General features: G+C 37.1%; 1 protein-coding gene across 1 annotated transcript in view; it reads left to right on the top strand.

Annotated features, from left to right (window-relative positions):
* Window positions 1–14,924, top strand: part of ARL6 (ADP ribosylation factor like GTPase 6) — a 38,975-nt gene that overhangs the window by 4,992 nt on the left and 19,059 nt on the right. Inside the window, exon 2 of the mRNA XM_036747786.1 lies at window positions 2,463–2,613. Within this exon, the coding sequence (XP_036603681.1) occupies window positions 2,491–2,613 (123 nt within the window). The 5' untranslated portion in view covers window positions 2,463–2,490. The remainder of the gene's footprint in view (window positions 1–2,462; window positions 2,614–14,924) is intronic.

The raw sequence follows: 14,924 nt of genomic DNA, 5'->3' as shown, positions 1-14,924 counted from the left end.
GTCTGATGATCTTAAAAGAAGAATGGAAAAGGAGGGGAAGAGGAATACACAAGGGAAGGTGAAGAGAAAGAAAAACTAGGAAAAATAATTGAGATGTGCAGTTAGAAGTCTATACAAACAGAGGGAAGCAATTGGTGCAGTTAACACTTGAACCTCATTCTCATCCGAACTGGTCAAAGAATACATGCACATGTGTACAGTTGGGTAGAGAACTACATTTCAATCAACAGAGAAATTTGAGGGACAGAGAAAAAGGGAGAGAGGGAATTAAAGGGAGAATATGGAGAAATTAGTCCTAAGCAATACACACACTAAGCATATTTTCGAATACCTGTGGCTCTTTTCGAAGTGACAACAGGAATCTGAGGGGGTGCCCATCAATTGTGGGATAGGCAAGTTATGGTATAACATATGAATGTAATGGGATACAATTGTACTGTAAGAAATTTAGCCAGATTTGGAATTTGAAATATAATTGGTCATTTTTCATCTTAGTTTTATCTTTCTCTGGCTTGAAAGGAGAAATTTGAATGGCATTTGCACAGTGAAGAAATATGACCTAGTACACTAAACTATATCTAAATTATCCCAAAATAATACATCTAAGTATCTTGTACTTTAATACCCCAACATGGAAAGAGATTAGATGGTCTTTAACACTTCATAAAAATTTGCTAACAGTTCTAACCTAAACTTGTTTTATTTACTTTGGTTCTCAGTAAAAATGAAGTATATCTGATAAACAGAGGGTTAATTCACTCACTTGCCTTTTGTTTTCTAGACTAATTACATCTGTTTTGTAAGTGATTTATTATCATATTAAATATCAATACAACCCAAAATTGCATTACAATTATTTGTGCAATGAATTTCAGTTTGTAAAATGTTAGGACTTTTCAGTTACTCTTTCTAAGTATTCATTGTAATCTTTTGTGTGTGTGTCCATTCTTGTTTATTCTTGTTTCCTCTTATATGGTCATAGTATGCTGTGTTCCTTTAGATTTGTTTTTTCTCTGTGTATTGTTTCCATAATTTTTACATTCAGTTCCTTCATTGAATATTTAGCTTGCTTCCAGTTTTATTTGTTTTTGTAATTTAAAAAAAATACTACTCTAAGATTATTTAAACAGAGTTTGTTGTTGTTGTTGATTACATTCTCAGAGTACTGTTTCAACAGTCCAGCTAGGAGCTGCTGTGGGGGTGTAAAACCAACAACAACCAGCACACAGAACACTGCAAGCCTAGGTTCTTTTGATCTACTTTACTAAGGAAAGCAACGTTAAGGGGTTAACGATCCTACTTTAATCTGGTATACAAGTATCATTTACTTAGTTCAGAGGGAAAAGCCAGCACCCTGAACTTCAGAGCAAATATAGACAAATTACAAACATCAACAGACAGACTTTGTCTGATTCAAATCTCAATGCATAGTTACCAGAGTTTAACAAAGTCCAAACATCCGGGTTTACAAGCTGAAGGGCTCTTAACTACAGCTGCTGGAGTCTCCAGTCAGCACATCACACACCAAATAGCTCTGTCTTCTCTTTTTATGCACTCTTTAGTCATCATCAAACATCATCTGAACCACCAGAACTTAAGTTCTTACTGTTGGCTCTTATCTTAGCAACTCCCCTTAGGACCCTAGGGGCTTCACCCCATATCTACTTAGCACCTAGTAGCTAGGGGTTTTAGGCCTACTTGGGAGCTAAGATATAATCAGACCTCCCTTCAGTGGCCCCACCTGGGGCCCCACCTTAGTTACCAATGCAAGTATATTCCCAAAAATAGAATTATTGGTACAAAAGGTATTATTTTTTGCAACTTTCATTGTATATTGCCATATTTTTTAAAACTATCAATTTGAGGTTCTACCATCAATGTGTTTCTTTATCCACAATCCCACTAGAATTGTGTTTTGTCATTTTTAATTATCTCCAACAATTTGATGGATGTGAGATAGTTCCTTAAATTTGTTTTAATTTTTATCACTTTGATAATTAAAGTGAGGTTGAACATTTTTTCAAGTTTTTTCTCTTTTGTAAATTGACTGTTTCAGTCGTCTTATTTTTTTATAGGTTCTAAATCTTAAACATTTAATTTTTGTCATTGTTAACTGATAGACCCTCTTCAAATTTATAATTTAAAATTATAGACCATAAAGTATCACTGACCTGAATCTGATCCATACTGTTGCCTTTTATACTATATCTGAAACGAAACCTGTCTAGCAACTCCAAGGGGATTCATTATCCTGTGTGCCCAGGTTTATAAGCAGTCAATCTGCTTTGCAGACAAGACTTCTTTAGTGTAATCAGCTTATGTTCTGTTTACTGATTACAAATTGTAGTGACATTACCTTTTCTATTGTCTCTCCAGTCTTCATATTCTTGACCCACATATGTACCCAGTGTATACTTGGAGGGCCTTTTATAATAGTTTTGTGTTCTTCTGTGCACTCTCAGCTGGTTTGTGAAAATTTGAATCATCATTATGGGATTGTTGGACAAGCTGTCAGGCTTGCTTGGCCTGAAGAAGAAGGAGGTTCATGTTCTGTGCCTTGGGCTGGATAACAGTGGCAAAACAACCATCATTAACAAACTCAAACCTTCGAATGTAAGTAGCTTTCTAAGTTACTTTACCACTTGTCTGTAGTTAGAGAAAGTTAGCATGTATAACTGTGAACTCTATTTTGTTTGATGTCATAACTCCAAAACCCAAAGAGCTCTATCCTTTCCTACTCATTTTGTTAGCAAACTGATTCAGTTCAATGATGTGCCAAAGTTTCCATTTCTGTACAGTGACAAAGCCAGGACTATAATATGCATCTCCCAACTCTTAGTCTCGTACTCTTTTCCCTGTCATGTGACCTTGTTGTAAGTGCATAATAGCCCTACAGGGACATGAAGTAGTACACTTAAATATCAATAACTATTCCTTAAATTTTTTTGTATGTAGCCAACTCGCAATTATTTGTGCTTAAAAAGATTCTAAAATGATCAAAATTTAACTTCAACCATTACTTTTAAGCATGTCTCTCTAATTTCCTAAATTTATTTGTTTATTGCACCTTTTCTTCCTCCCATTATCTTCCTTACTGAAGGACCAAATTTAGTAGGAGAGTACTTAAATAGTCAGCAACATAATGAAGTTCTATGAATAATGCACTCCCAGTCATATACTCACAAATCTTTAGATTGGAGAAAATGAATGTTCTGTTTTTTATGAGAAGAGATTGCTCTACAATTGAATGCTATCCATTCCTGTCTTCCTGATGACATTCCTTCTTCCTACACTGGCCAGATTTACTACAATGTAAAGAAACCAGTTGCCACCTGGCTTTCCCAACAGGGGATTGCCAGTGATGATAAATGAAGTGGCTAGAGTCAAGAACTAGAAATTTGGAGTTGGGATTTAGAACAGGAAGGCCCACACTGCCCCAGCTTATATATCAGTGAATAGGGTTCCTAACTCGTTGATATCAGTAGCAGCATATTACCTAGCCAGGGCTTTTTCTAGAACTGATAAAACAAGATAAGATATATATGACTGACTTAACAGTTGAAGGGAGACAATCAGAACTAGCCATCTAGGGGTGGCCCTTTGGTTTGATTGAAGAACAAAGCAAAGCATCTGGGGGTTGACCTTACTCCAGGCCTAGAGCCTTAGACCAAGAGACCCTAGTAGTTGACACATTTATACATTCTTACCTATGCCTCCATTCTGTGTTAACATTATCCTTATACATCCTTATATCCTCTGTAGGGGAATAGCATTATAGGTAAATGATCAGATGGAATTGGGTTGAATAAGATGGGAGCAATCAGGGCATGGTAGTTCTTTTTTTTCCCTAATGCAAATTCACAATCCACAAAAATAATGATTTATTTTTACTAATGTTTGTGATTTGGCATATATAAAAGATATTATAAAAATAAAACTGGAAAATGGATAAATCTTGTTAAATATCTATTTTTATGAGGCATTAGAGTAGGACCTTAGTGAAAATTGTATTGCTATATCAGTGTAATTTTATTGAACTTAATAGTTTGATGTGATTTTCTAACCTGACCAAACCCATTAAACCATGAATAGGTAAAACATGGTATCAGGACAGCACTATTCTTCAACACATTTTTATTGCATACCTAAGTGCAAAGCACTGTGCCAAGTTCCAAACAGTCAAATGTAGTATGAGTCACTAGAATCCTAAGGTTTTTCTTCTGCCTTTAAGTTGGTATTGGTCCAATTAGAGGATCATTTTAACTGATACGATCACAAAATCAATGACACCTGAGGTCTTGACAAGCCCTGGGTTAACCTTGAGTCCAGGAACACCTAGTATATATGTTCTTTATTGGATTCTGAATGATTCTGGGAGATTATATTAGACCTTCATGCTAGTACATATTAACATGACTTTTATAGTTAGGGTGAGAGACATCTAATGCTCACCCAGTTTCCTAAGTCCATCAGAACTAGTGGGCCTTTTTTTTTTTCTACTCAGAATTATAAACAATCTTCTAGGACTATTAAATGGCACAAGAATTCAGAGACACAGGTCCCCTTTTTGTCTGTTGTTTAGTATCATTTATCACTGTCTGCTAGTCATTCAGTTTTGCTGAACTACTATTTTTAAATTAGTACCTTGTATTTTTGTGTCTTTTCTTCATAACCTTATTTTGTGGACCCTAGACCTTTGCATTCAAGTAGACATTTATATTTTACTGATCATTTTTCTTTTAGTCTGTGTTTTCCTTCTCAAATGTGACAATTGTTTCCATTACTATAGCAGTAGACTTAGATAATCCTCTCTGGCACAATGTATGTTGATACTAGAACCACACCTTTGACCCCATTAAAGTGAGATCCAGGAGAAAGAAGGAAAAACGAAAGCTTTTAAAAATGAACTTAGTCACTCACAGACCAGAGCACAGGCCAGGAGAGGAGTAAACACCTCTCCTTGGATCGTACCACTCTGGAAGAACTGAAAACTTACAGGTCACTAGAAGTATTTCTAAAAATAGCTCCATAAAACCCCTGAAACCTGGGACAGTTCACCCTCCACACTGGAAGCAGACCCCTACCTTAACAAAGAGTCAAGTACTAGGCTGGGAAAATGAGTAAATAATGGGGAAAAAAAACTCATACTATAGAAATTTACTTTGGTGACCAGGAATCAAAACATACACTCAGAAGAAGACAACAAAGTCAAAGCTCCTACCTCCAAAGCCTCCAAGAAAAATATGAATTGGTCTCAAGCCATGGAAGAGCTCAAAAAGGAGTTTGAAAATCGAGTAAGAGAAGTAGAGGAAAAATTGGGAAGAGAAATGAGAGTGATGCAAGAAAATCATGAAAAACAAGTCAATAGCTTGGTAAGAGACCTTAAAAAATACTGAAGAAAATAACACCTTAAAAAAATAGATTAGCAAAAGAGGTCCAAAAAGCCAATGAGCAGAAGAATGCCTTAAAAAGCAGAATTAGCCAAATTCAAAAGGAGGTGCAAAAGCTTACTGAAGAAAATAATTCCTTAAAAATTAGAATGGAGCAAATGGAAGCTACTGACCTTATGAGAAATCACAAAATGATAAAACGAAGCCAAAAGAATGGAAAAATAGAAGACAATGTGAAATATCTCATTGGAAAAACAACCGACCTAGAAAATAGATCCAGGGGAAATCATTTAAAAATTATTGGAGTACCTGAAAGCCATAATCAAAAAAAGGGCCGAGATACCATCTTTCAAGAAATTATCAAGGAAAATTGCCCTGTTAGTTTGGAACCTAGGGTAAAATAGAAATTGAAAGAATCTACCAATCACCTCCTGAAAGACATACCAAGATGAAAACTCCCAGGAATATTATAGCCAAATTCCAGAGTTCCCAGGTCAAGGAGAAAATATTCCAAGCAGCCTGAAAGAAACAATTCAAGTATTGTGGAACCACAATCAGGATAACACAAGATTTAGCAGCTTCTACCTTAAAGGATCAGAGGGTTTGGAATATGAGGTCAAAGGAGGTCAAAGGAGCTAGGATTAAAACCAAGAATCACCTACCCAGCAAAACTGAGTATAATCCATGAGGGGAAAAAAATTAATATTAGGTGAGGTAGAGGAATTTCATGCATACTTGAGAAAAAAACCAGAGCAGAATAGAAAATTTGACTTTCAAATACAGTACTCAAGAGAAGCATGAAAAGGTAGACAAGAAAGAGAAATTATAAGGGACTTATTAAAATTAAACTGTTTACATTCAGTATTTACATTACATACAGATGATATTTGCAACTCATAAGACCTTTCTCACTATTAAGGTAGTTAGAAGGAATATATATATAGACAGAAGGCACAGGTGTGAGTTGAATATGAAGGAATAATATCTAAAAATAAAATTAAGGGATGAGAGGAATGTACTAAGAGAAAGTCAGAGGCAGGATGGGGTAAATGATCTCACATGAAAGAGGCAAGGAAAAGCTTTTACAGTGGAGAAGAGGGGAGAGATGGGAAGTGATAAGTGAACCTTACTCTCATCAGAACTGGCTTAAAGAGTGAATAACATATGCACACAATTGGATATAGAAATCTATCCTACAGGAAATCTTTCCTACAGGAAAGTAGGAGGGAAGGGTATAGGGGGGATATAAGGGAGAAAAAATTGGGGGAGGGGGTAATCAAAAGCAAACACTTTTGAGGAGGGACAGGGTCAAAGGAAAGAATAGAATAAACGGGGTGGGATAGGATGGAGGGAAATAAAATTAGTCTTTCGTAACATGTATTATGGAAGTGTTTGCATGACTACACATGTATAACCTATATCGAATTACTTGTCTTCTCAATGAGGGGGATGGGAAGGGAGTAAGGAAGAGAATTTGGAACTCAAAGTTTTAAAAACAAATGTTAACAATTGTTTTTACATTTAACTGGGGAAATAAGATACACAGGTAATGGGGTATAGAAATCAATCTTACCCTGCAAGAAAATAGAAGGGGTGGGGAATAAGAGAAGGGGAAGTGATGGAGGGGAGGGCAGATTGGGGGAAGAGGTAGTCAGAAAGAAGACACTTGAGGAGGGACAGGGTAAAAGGATAAAGAGAATAGAATAAATAGGTATAGGGTTAAAGAATAGAAGGAAATACAGTTAGTAATAGTAACTATGAGAAAAATAATTTTGAAGCAAATTTCTCTGATAAAAGCTTCATTTCTCTAGCATGGAGAGAACTGTGTCAAATTTATAAAAATAAGAGCCATTCCTCTAATTGATAAATGATCAAAAGATATAATCAGCTTTCAGATGAAGTAATTAAAGCTATCTATAGCCGTATGAAAAAATATTCTAACTCCATATTGATTGGAGAAATGCAAATTAAAACAATTCTGAGGTACTGCCTCATACTTATGAGATTGGCTAATAGGACAGAAATGGTAAATGACAAATGTTGGAGTGGATATGATTAATATACTGTTGTTGGAGTTGTTAACTGATTAAACCATTCTATAAAGCAGTTTGGAACTATGGCCAAAGGGCTATAAAATCACCCATGCCCTTTGACCTAGCAATACCACTAGTAGGTCTGTATCCCAAAAGAGATAAAAAACAAAAAGGTAAAGGACCTATTGTAACAACAAAGTTGTTAGCAGCTGCTGTAGAGGTGTAAGACCAGTAACACCAGCATATGGGAGGGCTGCTAGCACAGGTTTTTTGACATGCTTTTCTAAGGAAAGCAACAAGGGGTTTACAACTTCACTTTAATTAAATATACATATATCATTCACTTAGTTCAGGGGAAAAAGCACCCTGAATTTCAGAGAAAACACAAGCACAAATTATATAAACAGAGCAAATAACACAAATCAACAGACAGGCTTCTAGCTTTCTGGCCGAGATATTACATACGTAGTTACCAGACAGAGAAGCACCAACATCTGGGTTTCTCAAAGTGGGGGGGGGGGGTTGGGGGCGTCGCTTAATGGCTACCTTGAGTCTCATGTAGACAAGTCACAGGAACACTCTTCCAATGAATGAGCCCCAAAAGCAAAATGCTAACCTCAGAGCATATATACCTTGTTTAGGGCCCTGGGGCTTAGCACCTACTTAGCAAAAAAGTCTAGGCCTGAGGCTTAGCACCTACTTAGCAAAAGAGTGTGTGAAAGATCTTTAATCATGACTAGCACCACATCATATATATTGTTTCCAGTCAATGGTTCTTGATTCAAATAAAGATGAGGCTCATCAAAGGCACTTGATTGTCACTAAGCTGAGAAACACTCCAAAACAAAAGTCCCACTTAGCTTGCCATTACATCTATATGTACAAAAATATGTATAGCAGCTCTTTTCTGGGGTAAAAAATTAGAAATTGAGGGGATGTCCTTCGCTTGGGGAGTGGCTGAACAAGTTGTGGTGTGTAATTCTGATGGAATACTATTGTACTATAAGAAATGGTGAGCAGAATGCTCTTAGAAAAACCTGAAAAGACTTGCATGGGTTGATACAAAGTGAAATGTACTGGTTACAAAGTAACAGCAATATGGTAAGATGATCAGCTGTGAATGACTTGGCTATTATCAGCAATACAACTATCCATGACAGCTCCAAAGGACTGAGGATGAAGAATGCTATCTGTCCCCAGAGAAAGAACTGATGGTGTCTGAATACAGATTGAAGCTTTTTTTTTTTTTACTTTATTTTTCTTGAGGTTTTTTTGGTCTATGTTTTCTTTCACAGCATGACTGTTATGGGTAGGTTTTGCATGACTACAGATATATAACCTATATGGAATTGTTCGCCTTCTCAATGAGGGAGGGCGGGGTAAGGAAGGGAAAGAATTTTGGAACTCGAAGTTTTAAAAACAAATGTAAAAAATTTTTCTTAGTATAACTGGGAAGAATTAAATACTACACTAAGAATGAACTTAAAATTTTCTTTGCTTTTGAAAAATCTAAAAACTGAGAATGAGGTTAATCACTGCTTCCAGTTAAAACCATCTGAGTCCAAAATGAATACTTTTGACTTTCTAACTATACTAGTTGTGGCTAGTATCCAAATCAAAATCCTTCCATGCCTTTCAAGAGTTGTGGGCAAAAAATTCATCCTCTTGCATTTGATATGGTGATAAACCTCTCTGAACATAACCTGGCTGGTGTTCTTTATTTCTAGCATCTTAGTAGGACTTTCTAGGATTTTCACTGTGTTTTTACATGGCTTTCAAGAAACCAGGCTCACCTCTGTGGTATAAGGAAGTATCAAACAAATGCTCTAATGGAGGACATTTATAACAGAATATTTTTACAGAGCCAGCCCAAAAGTGGCTAGAATAAACTTCCCTTTCCCCCCTAAAAGGTAAAAACGTCATATAATTAAATGTTTTCAAACATAAAATGTCGTCATTATATAAACAGGAAAAGTAGTTGGGGGTTTGGAGTTATCTGAAGAAGAGTCCTTCCCTTTGACCCCCAACCTCATTTGGGTCACTCTTCCCCAGGTTTTCCATTCAGGCTTTTCTAGAGTCCTCTTCCTTTTTTCTGCTTCTTTGAGGTATTTGGATAGGACCTCTTTAAATTGCTTTGGAAAGGGAAGGGAGTTGCTCAAGGCTACTTGCCTCCAAGGTAATTGACTCTGATTTTGTATTTAGTTAACCTTCCTCTCTCCTAAAAGAGCACTACCTGCTGACTTATAGGTTTCCCTGTGATTCAGATTCATTTAATGATTTCCCTGCTTTTGGGAAGCTATAATAGTAGATATTAGTAAGAATGTCTTTGTTTCATCTCAAGCCCCCAGCTCACCGTGATCCTAACAAATTAAAGAATCTCCTTCCTTCTCTTTGTGGCCTCCTTTGAGCAAATGAAATACTTACAGAGCAATGATGCATTAGATTAAAGTTTTACCTTAATGCTTTCTTTTAGGGACTAGGTAGACAGAAATGCAAAATAAATTGTAGTGAAAAAAGATAAGTTTTGTAAGGGGGTTAGTAGGCTACCCTTTAATGCTACTTTTGATGCCTTTTGGGGTTGGGAACCCCAAAATGTCAGGGTAAAGGGTGGTATCCCCTTGGAATGAGTTTATGCACTCAAACCAGCTTCCAACCAATGTCAAAGTTTATTGTAATGCCAGTAGGAACAGGCAAGATTTTTAGGGAATCTGTGCCTTCATGGGGTAAGACTGATACTTATATACAAAAAAAGGACAGTGAGAATATCTAGATGGGATTAAGGAGTGGTAAGTAACCTGGGGTGGGCCTGGGGCAGCAGTAAAAGGGTCTAAGTGGGAATAAGGAGTGGTCAGTATATGCAAGTAGTCTGGAGTAAGAAAGACAGTGAAAGGAATGTCAAATTAGTTAAGTGATCTATTTGCCTGGGCTACTGAAATGTATGGGAAAATTCAGGGTCCAGGTCCCATCACCCCTTCATTTTTCACATTTCTCACCTAAGGAGATTTAGCTAACCTATTCCTTCTAGATGAGTGGATAGGGGGACCGTTTTTCCAAAGTGTAGTCACAGACTCCAGGGATCCTTGTATCAGAATTCCCTGATGATTTCTGCCTCATGCCTCTTTGGATTTAGGATACTACAAAAAAAATATTTAGGTTTTTTTTTCACCTTTTAGTCTATTTTGATGTTATGTTAGCAATGATATCCTTCATAAGAATAAAATTTTGTTTCAAAATAAAAAAGCATTTTTACTTTATACATAACTGATTAACATATTCCTTGCATAAAAATCCTATTTGAATCTAGCTAGGAGACTTTTTTTAAATGGTATTGACACAAATCCACAGGGTTTTGTTGTTGGTACTAGTTCACCACTTGCACAGAAGATCATAGATTAGAGCTAAAAGGAACTTAAGAAATCATCTAGTCTAACCCCACATTTTATTGGTGAGGAAACTGAGACCCACCCAGAAATGTTAAGGACTTGTTGAAGATCATGTTGGCATTAAGTAGGAGCACTTGTTGGACTCATGGTACATCCAAGACTATAGAATGGCTACTCAAGACAAATTATAACCTTAAATGTAGACTTAAGTATCAAAAGAGGCATTTCAACATATGAAAGGAAAGTTACGGGTAGTCCTTTACTATAAAGTCAAATCATGCTTTTACCAATATGATTTTCAAATAATACCGTTAATACTTTGTAACCGAAGTCTTTAATCATATAGTGAAACCTTATTATCTGTTAATATACACTGATAATTCATATAACGTTGTTATCCTTAAATGGCTATGCTTTGTTCTTTAGTATTGCTTCTAAGAACAAAAAATCACGTACTAAGTTTTCAAAAATTTTTATTTTTTTAACATTTTATTTCCTTTATTTCCAAATATATTCTTCTCCCCTCCCCTACCCACAGAGCTCTTCCTTGTAATAATTTTTAACAAGTCTGTTCAGCTAGCCAGCCTTTCTAGCTTTACTTTCTTGGGGTATAAACCTATCAGTGGGACCTCTTAACTGTGCCAGTTATGTATTTTTAGTGTACCTGTCTATTATTTATCATTGTCCTTACTAGTGTCTCATTACCTTTTTGTTGACCAATAAGTAAAATGTTGTAGGTCATTAATATCTCATCTGTTTTGAGATGTCAAACTGTACTGTTTCTACAACTTTAAGGAAAATTGTTTATCAAAGCTTTTCAGAAAGTAAATATAATTGCACAGCACACAGGGCTAGCAGCCTGTACCCTATTCTAAATATCACTTATTCTGAATAGTACCTAATTAAAATAAGACTTTGAGTGAATGCTGTAGATAATAATATATTATGTTTGTACAGAGGAACAGACCTGATAGGTTTCCAGATGAGAAAACTAAATATCTGTAGAGATTAATCAACTCACCAAAAGTCATGTAGTTGTTTTTTTAATTTTTTCTTTGACCCAGAAGTTCTTTATTTTGGCTGTGTTGTTCCTGGGAGTTTTCTTTTTAGGATTTCTTTCGGAGGTGACTGATGGACTCTAGATTTCTATTTTCACTGTGCCTTCTGGTTCTAAGAAATCTCAGCAGTTTTCTTTTAAGATTTCTTAAAATAAAATCCAGGCTCCTTTTTGGTAATAGCATTCAAACATTCCAGTGATTCTTAAATTTTTTTCCCTTAGCCTGTTTTCCAGGTCATTTGTTTTTGCAGATACCTTATATTTTCCTCTTTTTTTCAGTCTTTTGACTATTTTAACATTTTTTGTTGTCTTATAGAGTCAGTGGCTTCTATTTGGTACATTCTCATTTTTAGGGAATATGTTGCTTGGGCAAGATTTTGTGCCTCTTGTGTGTAAGCCGCTAATTCCCTTTCCAATTATTTTTCCTGTTGTTCTCACTTCTTTTCCAGTTTTTTTCCCAAGCTCTTATTCCATCTAATTTTTTTTAAACTCATTTTGTCTCTTCCAGAAATTCTAGTTGAATTTTATCCAAGCTGTGTTTTCCTTTAAGGCATTACTTTGTAGATACTTTGGAGTCATTTTCTTTTTGCCTTTTTAGATATCTCTGCCACTATAATAGCTCATTATGGTGGGTTTCTTGTTCCAGCCTATTTCATATTTTATATTAGGACTGGGATTTGCCACATTTCTGAGGAGAAGGTCTGGAGAGGTCCTGCTGCTACTTTTCTTGGCATATTGAATGCTATGTTGTTCCAGAATCTCAGGGACAGTCTGAAGGCCTACAAGCTTTCAGTGCTCCCAGAGTGGTTTGCACCAGGGCAAAGTCTGATCACTGCTGCCTCGGTCTGAGTCATGTTCCTGACCTGAGTTGAAGTTTTCAAGAGTAGACAGTTGCAGGACTCTACCAATATCAGCCAGCTGGAAAGCTCTGCTGGTACCAAGAGACAGAATTCTAGGTTCCCCTTTGGCCTGGGATTCATGCCTTGGTTATTCTTTTGCAGGCTGGACTAGATGCTGGGAGTGAGACCCTGCTCTGAACTAGTGGTCTGAGCCACACCTCTATTGCTGCTACTGGTTTTTTGAATTTCCTCTTCTCTTAGTACACTGTGCCACCTCCAGGTTTTTCCGCTACCTCTATCGCTCAGTAACCTCTCTTCCTTTCAGGTTCATGCTATTTTTATCTACCATCCAGTCAAAATTGCGGTAGCTATTTTCTACAGACTCCAGATCACACCCCTTCCTCAATGAATATAACACAAGGCTCACAATTTTTCTCTCCTCCCCAACTCCTGCCCTCTTATTAGGAAACTTCATCATACATTATTAGGTATCCCTCAAACACCCTAATCACTCAGTTCTTCAAACTGCTCACTTCTCATGAATTACTCCTCCACCCCACCTCAGCGACACACAAAGATGGCCATTCTCATCACCCACAAATATACCTCTCTGTTGAAGAATTTAGAAATCCCCTCATCTGACCATAATCTATTGACTTTTCACCTCTCGTTCCCTTCCCTTACCAAACCCCACTGCTTGTCAACACTGTGACCTCCAATCTCTTGACCCCTCAATTCTCTCCCAGGCCATCTCCCCTGCACTAGCCACTCTTTCCTTTTTTCTCCATCTTGACACCTCGGTGAACCAATTTATGTCTACACTGACCTCCTCTCTTGAATCTCTAGCCTTTTAATCATATTACCAGTTATGCCCAGGTAAGTCTCAATCTTGGATCACTCCCACCATCTACTGCCTTTGCTCCTACGCATGTGCTGCTGAACAAAGATGGAGAAAATCATGTCGACATTCTGACTTGTTATGCCTCCTTTATTCACTCATTCTTCCCCTCTCCACAGTGGCCTTCCAAACATTTCCTCCCCTCCTAAAAGTTCCCATGGCTTTCTTTCCCTGTACTCTTTGTGGAGAACTTAGCCTTATATATAACAGAAAAAAAATTGAGGCCATTCTCCTCTCTTTTTCTTTATCTTCTGTCACTCAGGTGCCTTCTGTCACTTTGTCCTCCTTCACCCCTGTCCCACGTGAAGTAGACTTATTCCTTCCCAAAGCTAACCCTAGTCAGCTGATGCCATTCCATCCCATCTCTTCCACTAGATTCTGGCCTCGATCATCCTCACCCTATCACTTATTCTTTACTTACTATAAACATTCCCATCTCTCTCCTATCCTGAAAAAAAACCCTCATTTGATCCTTCTATTCCTGCTATCGTCCTATTTCTCTTCTGCTTTTTGCAGCTAAATTCCTTCAAAAAGGCCAGTATAATAGGTGCTTCCACTGTCTCTTTTCTCATTCTCTTCTTAACCCCTTACAGTCTGTCTTCTGACCTTATCATTCCACTGAAATTGTTCTCTCCAAAATTAGTTGCCAAATCTAATGACCTTTTCTCAATCCTAATTTTCCTTGACCTCTCTTTAGCTTTGACACTGTTATCATTCTCTTCTCCCTAATACTCCCTTCTCTCTAATTTTCAGGACATTACTCTCTTCTGGTCCTCCTACCTATCTGAATATTTCCTCTCTGTCTCCTTTACTGTATCCACACCCAGGTCAGACCCTCTAACCATAGATGTCCCTCAGAATTTGGTCCTGGACCCTTTTCTCTTTTTCCTGTTTACTACTTTATTTGGTGATCACATCAGTTATGGATTTAATTACCATCTCTGAGCTGAAGATTTTTAGATCTTCTAGCCTGCCCCAAACCCTTTGCTGACATCCAGTCTTACATCTCCAATGATCTTTTAGACATCTTGAACTGAATGTTTAGCAGGTAGCTTAAATTCAGTATGTCCCAAATGTTGCTCATTATTTTTCCCTCTAAACCCACCCCCTACCATCACCCTCCTCTTACCACAATTCTCAGGCTCACATCCTAGACTTCTCCTTCTCTCTCACCCCTCATTATTTGATATTTTGCCCAGATCTGTCATTTTTACTTTTGCACCATATCTTGAATATTCCCCATTCTGTCCTCTGACACTGTCACTACTCTAGCGCAGGCTCTCATGCCTAGATTTGTGCAATAGGCTATTGGTGTATCTGTCTG

Source organism: Trichosurus vulpecula, chromosome 2, assembly GCF_011100635.1.
Source record: "Trichosurus vulpecula isolate mTriVul1 chromosome 2, mTriVul1.pri, whole genome shotgun sequence".
Classification (NCBI taxonomy): domain Eukaryota; kingdom Metazoa; phylum Chordata; class Mammalia; order Diprotodontia; family Phalangeridae; genus Trichosurus; species Trichosurus vulpecula.
This window is presented reverse-complemented; position numbering and strand designations above follow the sequence as displayed.